Source organism: Rhopalosiphum padi, chromosome 1 (assembly GCF_020882245.1).
Source record: "Rhopalosiphum padi isolate XX-2018 chromosome 1, ASM2088224v1, whole genome shotgun sequence".
NCBI classification, from domain to species: domain Eukaryota; kingdom Metazoa; phylum Arthropoda; class Insecta; order Hemiptera; family Aphididae; genus Rhopalosiphum; species Rhopalosiphum padi.
The window spans coordinates 80,639,967-80,652,596 of NC_083597.1; the positions used below are offsets into that span (position 1 = coordinate 80,639,967).

Genomic DNA, 12,630 nt, shown 5'->3' on the forward strand with positions numbered 1-12,630 from the left:
ATAGCGTGTTGTGTGATAAGATAATTCGATAGGCCGTGAACTCTATGTGTTGTTTATAACACCGCTCTGTTTACACCAAGGTCGCCGTACGCCCGTACAAATACATACGCATGCGCGTACCGTACACTTAAATATTCAGTATGAATAGTATGATCACAGTGAATAACACGTCATGGTAAATTCGTACAGAACTACAGACCCTAGGTTGATCCACGGCATTTGACCAGCGGTTGAGAAATAAAATCTGCCTACTCTAACTCTATAGGCGATAATCCTAAGCCTAACCATATTTAAAACGATTTTACATCGATGGTATCTGCTCAATAGATGAAATTGCATACAATCGATAGTTATAACTTATAACAATATATATATATAAATATATTAATTTCAATATACAATGATAAGATAAAACAATTCTAAATGCCACTATATATATATATTTATATAAATATATTTCATAACATAATATTATTGAAAACATTATTTTTCGTTTTTTATTCAATAGGTATAACATATATGCATATAGACTAATCCTTATCACGAAAATCGACCATATTTTTCTACATTTTTTTATCGTTTGTTTTTAAATAATAACAGGTGGGTCAGTGGGGGCGTTGTTTACGCGGGAATAATGAATAATGAGAATTATTTCCAGTCAAAATATTTACTACGTTAATTAAGAAAATATTTTTCACGAATAATACTTTAACAATGACAATATGTTCATAGAACAAAATATCACTATGTTTTTTCAATCGATTGGGAAAATTCATTAAAAGGAAATTACCTTCAGATTTTCACCAATAAATTAACGTAAGTCATTTAACAAGTTCATTTATCATTATTATTTATTTTAAAAGACGGTGAAAATAATCAAAAACCATAAGGTATTCAAATCCTATATAATATCTATTGTTTATGTCGTACCATTATAGGCAACGGCGCTTTGTGTAGGCAATTTAGGGCCACCGCAACTGGTGGTTTATCTTATACAATTTTAAATAACTACCTATATCCAAAATTTTACGATGGTGTCAAGACGGAGTAATCTTGTATCGCAAATAAGCCTTAAAAAGTGAAATTGAGTATGTAAATGCTAAATTACCTATAAAGATTGATATTTGAATTTTAGATAATATGCACACAATAAGTAGTCCAAAATATATACGATTTGGTTTGAGGAGAAAAGTGACCACATACACCGACGACTAACGTTTCCGTCTCGCCTTCAGACTTCGTCACTTCGATTATTCTCCAACGGGTGATATAATATTATTATTATGCAGATATGATTTCGTCGAATTTCTATCGATGATTGGTTTAGAGCTAAATTTAGAAAGAAATCACTTATAAATATTATAATTATGTCAAATCGAAAATTGAGAACTATTTGTTTCCCGTCAGTCTTTTTCCGTGTTATATATTTTAAAATATATATATATATTGTATTATTGTATAGTTACATTATACCATTTATATAATTATATATTTAAACATACAAAAAGTGATTGGTTAAGTTTAAATTGGAAAATTATGACTTTCTTAATTCTATATTTAAATCTATTGTTTTTGCAAACATATTTTGGTACCGTATAATATACCATTTATTTATACAGACTTATTAAAAATCTTCATCCTTGTCCGTGTGTTAATTTCATATATTTGTTTGTTCAAATCTAAGATTTAAGATTTATTGCTTATGCTATGATTGTATAACAATCCAAAATAGTAAAAAGCACAGTAACTACTACCTACTACTAAAATAGGTAGATACAGAATATTTGTTATTTGGGTAGGTATCTATTTGTACTTTACTGTTCTTCAATATCTAGTAAATATATTTCTAGTTATAAATGTACTACTTTGTTGATAAGTTGTGGTTTTATATTTTATCCCAATATTTTAACAAGCCATGAAATAAATATTTAATATTATATTACATTTATAGGTAGTATCACTATTGGATAGCTTCTTCCTTCAAAAGTTTCACTTATCATATTTCTTTATTATTCTAAAAAAAGAATTTACGTATTGTAAATATCTTATAGAAATTAAAAATAAATAATTCAGATATCTCATAATACCATAATATTTATCTAAATAATATATCATGAGTTATGGCAGATTTATCTCTAAATGACTAATAACATCATCATACCAGATAGTTAAGTACTTTAGTCAATGTGATTATAATGAGTTAGAAAAATTAGATTCTCTGAATTTGAAAAATTCAATATTTGTATATAATATTCTTATTTTTTAACAACTGTTAGACGATCATGAGCACCCCATGAGTGTTTTTCAGTATCTATCAAGATAGCAATTTAAAGTGAAAATCTATAAAATGAATTAATAAAAATTTTCAAAAAAGGAAATTATTTATAACTTAATGGTTTTATCTCTTGGGGTGCTGTGTAATATATATCAAGAGATTATGAAGGGTTAATATATAATAGTTAATATTAATAAATAATAATATATAATATATAATAGGTTTAAGTAAAGTGCAAATATGTTTTAAGAGAGATTTTATTTGTCCTTGACGCAGCAATTTTTTTTTTATTATTATTAGGTATTTAATGTGTTTGCAACATTTAAAAAAACATACTAAAACAAAAATTAATTGATTTTATAAATCATGTTTTTATATTGTTTGTGGTTTAGTGAGTAATTATAAATTGATGTATATAATAACAAGTTTTCTTTATTTATAAAATGTTAAGTATTATTATACTTTTAGAATTAATTATTAAATATTTAAACAGATATAGATGGGTTACTATAAAAAATTAAAAAGAAATACAAGTAAATTAAGAGGATGTTTTACCTGCATGTGTTGTCTGTCTTATCTGTACATCATAGAAAATGTGCGTATAGAAGAACACAATATGTTTTGATGTTAGCTTTAATATTAGAGTAAATTTACCTATCAACAAATTTAAAAGTAAGAATATTATCTAGAAGACGATATATGCTTTTATTGATATCATTTTTAAGTGACTTATAGCTATGTAAAATATTATAACTTTAAAAATATGTCCATAACTCATTTAAAATAATAATATCAAGCATATGAACTTTCTTAGATAATATTCTTACCTTTAAATTTGATAGGTAAATTTAATATAATATTAAAAATTAACATCAAAAAATGAATTCAGCAGAACGAAAATTTTCCATATTGTATGTGTGTAAGACAAAGATAACACAATATGCAGGTATAAATCCTCTAAGATTTCTTTCAACAGATAATTAAAAAACATTGCAAAAATAATAAATTATTCAAACCAAATTTATAAGTAGTAACTCTCTACTTAAATAATGTATTCAAATCTTTAAATACATACTGTACATTAAATTGTATCATACACAAATAAAATTTAAGGAGAATATAAACAATAATATACGTTATAAAAAATATTTAAATATTTAAAAATATAATGAAAAAATAATATAAAAACAAAACATAATCTTAAATGAATTATACATCATTCTTGCAGGTACATTAAAACTATTTAACCAAATAAAGTATTCTTATAGAGAAAATATATTTTTAACAGGTATTCTGATAAGCTTATTTAAAATACTACAAAAAAAAAAAAAATTACACATAAGTAAATATAGGATTGACAGAACATTATACTTATACAATGTATATCTGATATTGTCAACTTATCAAAATAAATGAATATTAAAATTACAAACATTTTTATTAAATGTATAATATTTTTTTTTAAAACATAATATATCAAAACCACAGTATATTATATAATATACTGTGATCAATACTAATAACAAAACTATTTTTTATAATCATAACAATTATCACATGTTGAATTAATAATTATTTTTTTACTAATATCAGAAAAAAAATAATTAAAATAATTTAAGTATACATGAGAGTTATTGTAAATAGAGTGAGAATAATATTTAAAATTTAAAAAAAATTTGAACAGTCTGTTTTTTTTTTTTGTCTAAGTTATTAAATGGTTTATATTCATTACTAAAAATAATTATCTGATTAAAAATCTTATAGTAATAAAATACAGACCTAAAAACAATATTTTGATTAAGAAAAATAAATCATATTTTGTTTCTATTTAAAAGCAATGTAATATAATTAAAGTCCAATAAAAGAAATCAACTTTTTTAGGCTGTTTGTTGATAAGCTGTTTAAACGATATGGTTCTGCACATTTGTTCTACTTGGTTCTGTGTTAGTCATCAGTTCTGGAGCCAAATTATTCACTGAATCTATGATAAACATATAAATGTTCAGTATATGGTACAATTTATTTTTTTTTTTTCACTTACTTGACATGGATGCTGAAACCGATTGGTGGGCTGGTGCATCATACAGATTTTGATAATCTGATAACATTGAGTCTGATGAATCTGTTTGAGATGAAACTGTGTCATAATCTGCGTTGGCTACATTTATTGATGATAAAACTGGAGGATGCACAGGAACAGTGTTAGCAGATCTACCACGAGTGAATACACGTCCCTGTAAAAACATTTGTGAAACATTATATGTTAACATAAAAAATAATATTACTTACTCTGAAACTACGGAATGTACCAACACCTAATGAATTTGAATTATTAATACCAGGTGCAACTAATGGAGTTCTATCATTGGGCTCATCACTATCAGTATCTGAAGAATATGCTACAGAGTGTAGATCTTCATTATTGCCATAAACTCTGCGTTTACAAATAGGACAAAATCGTCGGTTTCGTGTTAACCATGGATCAATACATTTACAGTGATAAGCTGTAATATTTATTAAAACAATTTATTTATGAGCAATGTAAAATATAAAAATAAATAAGTCTTTACTTACCATGAGCACATGGCAAAATTCTTAATTTGTCTCCATCCATATAATCATCTAAACATATGGCACAAGTATCATATGGATCACCTTTCGCAAATGTTGAGATCGGAATTTTACGAAGAATAGATGCCGGTAATCGATGTCTAAATGCTCGTCTTCGATCTTTAATCCATTTAATTAACTGTAAATTATTTATAACTTTAATATAATCAATAGCTAATCAAACAATAATTCTTTAGATGTTTAAAAGTATTTATATTAATTTAATAATTTAATTAAATGTTAAAGACATTTTTAAAATAAGTAATTTTAAGTAAACAAGTAAAATTTAATATTAGAATTGACTATCAAAATAATTGATTAAAATTGAACGTCTAATTATTTTAATAATAAAATACATATAGATAAATTATACACCTTAATGAATACAACACTGAAAGTGGATGTTCAAATACTATTGTCAATAAAAATAACAAAACAAGATAATAAATATTCACAAACATCCAATTAAATAAAATTGTTGTGAGAACTAATTGTATTGACTATTTTACATTATGTGAAATAATTTTGTATTTTATATAATAATATACAATTTTTATCCATTTAGGACAGAGCTTATAAATATATATTACCATAAACCCAAGCATTGCGAAGAAACATACCGCAACAATCACAGCAAATGGCAACAATAAATTCAAGTTTATATCAAATGGGAATTGACTGTTGTCTACAATCACATAATAGCTAAAAAAAAATGTAAATATATATTTAATATGTATATATATATATGTATGTATGTATTACATTTATATAGTAGAATTTTATTAACAATAATAAAATAAATGGTTAAACGGTTAAACCAAGGTAATGTATTTTCTGACTGTAATATTGTAGTCATCTAAAGAAATCAAATGTTTACTCGATATAGAAAACGTTTAGTTTTCAAGAGCCAATGTTTTATTTTAAAACTTAAATATTAAAGAAGTAATTTTTAAATAATATGAATTTATTTTTAACTAACAATGATAATAACATAGAACCACTTTTAATAAATATTTCAGTTATTTATTTTTTACGATTGACCATAGTAAAAGTATTCTAAAAGTCCTTAAAAACAGCTAAGTGCTATTCAACTATAAAATTCCATGATTGATTGATACATACATTATTATAATTGAAGCTACAGATTTTTTTAATTAAAATATAAGGTAACAAAAAAAAAGGTCTTAATAGGCAACAATTAAAATTTAAATACCAATACAAGACTTTGAGAATAATTAAGTGTGCACTACTTTCCCTACAAGATTACCAAATTAAATTTTTTATATAAAAAATTAAGAATACTAATGTACTTTTAAATTTCAATGGACAATCTATATTCTATATCTTCTGATGTTTTAATAGCATTTAAATATTAATAATTAAAAAAAGAAGCCTTTCTAAATTTACCAAGACAACATTTTGTGGTAGATTGGACAAATTTTAAGCATTTTTATACAAAAAAAATTGACCTATAAAATCGACTATGATGTAGCCACTAAAATTTTAAAACTACTGCCAAATGTTAAATCATATGGGACTTTAAAAAAAATATATTTTAAAAATTTAAACAAAATAGTAGTTATTAAACTTTTTAAATATGAAACTAATATTATGATATAAATTTATTTTATTCCATGATATATGATTTACAAAATTAAAACTTTTGGTTTGTAATTAATAATAGAATATTAGAATCATGACTATCTTGGTGACGTAATAAAATGTTTTAATTAACTATTTTCAAGAAATTTAATACAACACAGTGCTTGGAAAAAAATAAGAAAAAAGAGATGCAAAAATATTTTTTTTTAGAAGTAGAAGGGCTTTGTCTATCTGCACTCCTTCAAAATCAAGCACTGGTACTAAGTAAATATAATTTTGATTTTATATTAATGGTATTGAAGGGAGGTTTTAGATAATTCTGAAGATAATTTCCTTCAGGATTTCTTTGTCAATACAGTTTCTGTCATGATGAACTTCTCTGCATATCAATGATAATATACATAATTTCACTTCAATTAAAATTCTAAATTAAAAAAAAAAAAAAAAAAATGTAATAAAAAAGAAAAATTTTAATCATTAAGTCCAGAGCCACTAATGGGTGGCTGCATAAATCATACCTATCACGTAATGTTTTTTTTTTACTCTTATCACATAAGCTCATTGTACTAAACTGTATAGATTGTTTATACCAAATAAAAAGAAAGAAAGAAAAAAAATTTTTAAAAGGCGTACCTAATCTAATAAAATTGAATTAATATATTAATCACAAAAAATTTATTTGGTTAAATAAAATATTTTGTTCTTTAAATGAAAAATATAAATTCTTATCCAAATAAATTTAAAATGTTATAATTATTACCCGTTTTGATAATCATAGTAGTCTCTCAACATAAGCCCAGTGCTTTCACCAACAAAAACTGATGGAATGACTATATCACTTGTATTTTTACCATTCATTGGCACTAATTTACAAAAATGTAAAAATGAATTAATAGTTAAATCAAATGCAGTTATTAATTTTCAAGCAATCTAAAGTGTATTTAACTCCATTAGCTATCATGGATTTAAACACAATTTCTTTAAATAATATTAGGTAATTTAATTTAATTTTTAATACAAATAGTAAATTCTAACATTATTAATGTTATAAAATTATTAGATATTCAAATTATGTTTACTTACCAACAATACTAGAGTTAACATTGAATATAATGGCTAATGTGTAATTGCTATTTTGAGCATTTCTAACTTTTACGTCAAAATTACAATTTCCTCTCTTAATTAAGGCAAACCAACTTCCACTTTTGGGCGGAGATTCAATTTTAGTACAACCATCTTCAGGTTCTGCACTCAAAATGTAACCCTTAAACAATTTTAAAATTTTAAATCAATACATATATATAGATTTTAAGTATATATAAAAAATAAAATACTTTAATGCCATCTGAAGGTATATCCGCTCCAAAAAGAGACTGCGCATCTTTAAACTCTAAATCTAGCTGTTGGTGATCTCTAGTATATATGCTAATGTCACATTTTATTGTAGTTATAAAGGCTATTAAGGCAATAAATGCCGTTTCCTTTCTAAACATTTTTGATAAAAGCTGTACAACATCTGATACTCAACTGAAACAAATAATACAATATACAGGGTAAAATATTATAAACTATTATTATTTATTATTATAAAATAGGTATACATATAAAAAAAGATGTATTTTTAAATACAAGCATATGATATACTGAAACTATATGTGTTGATGTTGAAATTTATTTTAATCATTGGTTTCCATAATAGTTATAAATGTTACATGTCACTAAAACACTGCATGATTATAATTTATTACAAGAATAAGGATAAACAATGAAACAAAGTAATGAATTTCAAGTGGCTAAAATTTGTTGTAACATCAAAAAGTTTGGAAACCTCTGACTTAAACAATATTAAATTTGTATGTTTATTATCTATTTTTTTTAATTATCTAAAAATATTCTTAACATTGCCTTTCCTAGATATCAATTTCTATATTAATATTACTTCGGGGTAATAACTTTAAATAAAACCAGTCTATATTAAGTAAAAAGAATAAAAATATTATTACTAAATCATTAAATTATTCAAAGTTAATATAAAATTATTCATAAATAATTTGTGTTATTTTATATTTTAATTTGGTAAAATGAGTAAAATAAATTTTATTATTTAACTACGTAACTTATCAAAAAACAGTAGGTATATGGAAGTATAATATTATATTCATTGCAAATACATGTTTAATTTTTTTTACCAATGGCCAATTTTTATTTATACATTAATATTGTTTTTTATAATTATATAATAAAATAATAGTGATAGATACTTCTTTCTTAGTAAAAGAATCAGTAAACTAAATAGATTAAAGAAAATGTATGTTATGTGTTCACATTTCACTTAATGAGGAAATTATCTAAGATGAATAACTCGTAGTTGGTTATTATTAATTCTGGTTTCTTAAATGATCCCTAGGAACTATCCTAGTTTTGAAAAGACATTTATGGAATTAATAGCTATTTGTGGTTTACTGGGCATAGAATTTTTTATACTGAAATTAGGCAACTTTATTGAATGCTTGCATTAGCAAATCTTTGTCTAAATGTGCTTTTGTACCTTAATACCATGGTGTGTTGCAATTATGTACCAGTAGATAAATTGGAATGTTTCAATTAAGCACAAGTACGATGCATATGTTTTATCTCATATTTGAATTCCAAACTGACCTAATAATTTTAATTTTATTGTTTTGTATAAAAGTAGTATTTTTATAAGGTTCATTTTGGATTTTAATAGTGGACGTAGTAGGTAGTCTAAATTGAAGTTTTTTGTCTCTGATATGTTCTGCCCATATTTTGTCTATTATTCCTATTTTTTTTTTGATTTATTGAATGAGGGTTGAATTGTTGTCACTCATAATTTCTAGACAAATATAAATACTAAAATCATAATAATTATAGTACTGTTGATTTTTAATTTTTTAATATGTATTATATATGATATTACAATAAGTTGTTTATATTACTTTTAAGATTTGTATTCTGGTATTCTCAATTTGTCATATTGACTGATGGTAGAATTTGGGAATATTGTTTTAATTATTGGTAGTTTTTGTTTGTCGATATTCACAGATAATTGTACTCCACAAACTGTAAATTTGATTAAGTTTTTTTTTCTCAGAAGGTACTAATGTACATATATGAAAGTTCTTAGATATGTTAAAATTAAAATGACATATTTTCTATTTAAACATTTGTGATTTTACATTATACATTTTTTTTTATTAAGTTTGGTATCTTTTTTCTATATACAAATATTGTATAAATTTTTTTACTAATAATAACATGTAACACTAATAATCTTTATGTCTATGAGTGTGTATAGTTTTAAGTTAATTGCTGGTTTTATGGCCAGTTTATCTACTTTCTTATTCCTATCTTCATTATTAAAACCTGGTATCTAAGCTATAATCATGTTTTAGTAGGTTGTAAATTTCTATCAAAAAAAAATGTTTTGCAAACTAATATTCTAAGATACATTAAGTGCACTTCTAAATAATTTTTGACGAAGTATTGATATTTAATTAAAATTAAATTAAATTCAACTGAAATAAATAAATACAATAAAATGTTTTAATTTTTATAAATACATAATATGGCATTTATCCTAACCACTTAATTAACTCCTATGTACCAGGCACGTGAGAATTAAATTATATAATCATAATAATTAATTTAAAATGATATAATATAAAACAGTTATAACCTATACTCTTTACGTGCAAACTTAGTGTTATCTTATCAGCTAATCATATTTACAAAAAGCGATGTTAAATGTACATGTTTACATACTGGGAAAAGTAAATTAACTAACCCATACTACACAAAAGACTGAATTTCAACTTGGATAAAGTTGTTAGTGTGTCTTTAATATATAATTATTTTTTTATAAGTTAACAAAGATTGGCCAAATAGAAAATATTTCTATCATTGGCAATAATAGGTGTAAAACAATAATACTAATTGTTAACGTAAAATTAACATCTCTTAGATCAATTAATAGATCTGTATTAGACAATATTATACAACATGAATTTAAACCCTCCCATTTATTTACTTATTTTCTGGCAGACCGTTACAGTAATTCTGGACATACAACGTGTAACTGACAGTTGAAATAAATCTGACCTTCGGCTTTAATCATGATCTGCGAAAATAAAAGTAAAAACAAATTTTAAAAATTGACACTAAAAAGTCTATGATGGCAAGCACAGCCGGGACTAGTATTTCTGTAGCTGATACCATTAGCTTTTAACAATAATACTAAAAACAATGACAAAAACGTTTGACATTTTGACGAGCAGTCATCGATGAAGATCGCAGTTCACAAATCCACACGCAACTAAATGCTGGGCTAGTGTTGTCAAAATGCGTTACGATAGCCGTGCACGACATAAATAAAAATTATTGATTAATACACATCATTGATCTCATAAGTGTAAACGATAAACTGACCTTGACTTGCAGCTCGAATCACTGAAACCAGCGCTCGACGCACGCACAAATTAATCGAAACTCGTTATGAAAAAACTTAATACGGCCAGAAGAGCGACGTGTAATGATGTCCAAATTTCCGACAGCCAGACAAAAATCGTATATTCGTATATGATACTGCGGGACAACTAGTGTGTAGTGTACATTTGGTAGTCTGTGCACTACACGGAACAAAAACAACGGACAGCGGCGATAACAACGATGGACGGACCCCCCGCAGAGCGAGAAGTAATAATGTTGAAACGCAAATCGAGGAAAACAACAAGACGAGCAACAACGTTGTCGATTACGCGAATAATAATAATAATAATATCTAATAATAAATAAATGATAATATTATAATGATAATGGAAATAATAATAATAATAAATTGCAGTATAAAAGAATTAAATTAATAGCTCAGGCGGCGTACACTGACTGTTATCACATCACAACGCAGGGCCGTAGACCAGCAGCAGCTGTTGCAGTAGTAAATACAGCTGTTATTGCATTATTGACAGACTCCAAACTACAGGTTAGCCGCGACGTTGGCCAATAAAAATTGTGCAATAACGAAGAAAGACGTGAATTCAATGTGATTCAAATAATTTCATCGAGCAAAAATAATCACAAACGGCCAAGTCGTGGCTGGTCACAGTAATAATAGTAAACTAGTAAATATTAATCAGTAAATAGATTTTGTCATAGTAGTCATGCAGTCGAGTACACGAGTTGCACGTGTTTTTTCTTCAATAATGCACGAAATTACGCGTAGAATAGCCAATAGGTATGTTATAATTATAAAATTGTAATTATTTTATACTTAATAAAATATTTGATGATTTTATATTTCTGATTATAATAGACATAATAATATTTTATATTAATAAAAGGAAATATAGCAAAGACATCACGGCACTAGAATTATTTCCAGGGGGGGACAGAGTGGGGCAAATATTTTTTTTACATCGGCTAAAGTTTTTTCAGCAATCAATGAGGTTATTAAATAAAATATAAATATGTTCGTATCATATAACATAACATAATATAGCTATTAGCTATATAATAGTACAAACTTTTGAATAGTTAAAAATGTTTTAAGAATGATGTAAAATACCTTATATAAGAAAAATTGTAATCACAGACTTTCAAGAACTATATTAACAATGATGTACAAAAATGACAATTTCTTTATTACTTTAACATTACATACCTTTGTGAATGAATGATTATGTTTTTTTACTTACATTTCATAAATATAAATTAAAGTAATTGTGTTTAGTAATGAACAGATGAATTTGTTTGACTCAACTTTAATGCAATGATTTAGGATATATGTGTTATCACATGTTATGTGTTTTCATCCAGTAATTAGTATTCAATAAAGGTAGGAAATAATAAAAAAATAAAAGATTTTCCTTATTAGACAATACTAGTAGGTTAATCCATAATAAAAAGACCAAAGATGTTATTTGTTCAAACTTCATTAAATCAATTATAAATTATTTCAATTTATTCCGCAATTTATAATGTTGTATGACTATTATAATATATCGTACATATTTTTCAGTGGGGGGGCTGGCGAGGGGGCTGAACTGTTTTCTGGGGGGGCCAGAGCCCCCCCTTGGCGCCGTGCCTGGCAGTGTTGTTCTGATTATTCGTGCATTGCATTTCACGTT

General features: G+C 25.2%; 1 protein-coding gene across 2 annotated transcripts; it reads right to left on the minus strand.

The window, feature by feature from the left end:
* Positions 1 to 2,622: 2,622 nt before the first annotated feature.
* LOC132932074 (E3 ubiquitin-protein ligase RNF13) lies at positions 2,623 to 11,354 on the minus strand. 2 transcript variants are annotated; one of them, XM_060998274.1, is made up of 10 exons: positions 10,934 to 11,354; positions 10,536 to 10,625; positions 7,822 to 8,014; positions 7,571 to 7,751; positions 7,248 to 7,350; positions 5,506 to 5,587; positions 4,850 to 5,024; positions 4,565 to 4,779; positions 4,317 to 4,509; positions 2,623 to 4,256 (listed from the first exon to the last, which is right to left on the minus strand). In XM_060998274.1, the coding sequence occupies exons 3-10, from the start codon at positions 7,978 to 7,980 to the stop codon at positions 4,177 to 4,179; spliced, it is 1,188 nt and encodes a 395-aa protein (XP_060854257.1). In that variant the 5' UTR covers positions 7,981 to 8,014; positions 10,536 to 10,625; positions 10,934 to 11,354; the 3' UTR covers positions 2,623 to 4,176. The 2 variants fall into 2 exon arrangements, with proteins under 2 accessions (XP_060854257.1, XP_060854256.1); XM_060998273.1 differs by having other exon boundaries at positions 5,476 to 5,587; positions 10,934 to 11,351.
* Between the last annotated feature and the right edge of the window lie 1,276 nt (positions 11,355 to 12,630).

Coding starts and splice junctions, on each gene's coding strand:
- LOC132932074 (XM_060998273.1), bottom strand. CDS start 7,980: ATGTTTAGAAAGGAAACGGCATTTATTGCCTTAATAGCCTTTATAACT. Junction 5,588..7,247: donor TACTATGATTATCAAAACGG/GTAATAATTATA, acceptor ATTTTTTTTTAG/CTATTATGTGATTGTAGACA. Junction 5,025..5,475: donor TCGCAATGCTTGGGTTTATG/GTAATATATATT, acceptor AATAATTTACAG/TTAATTAAATGGATTAAAGA.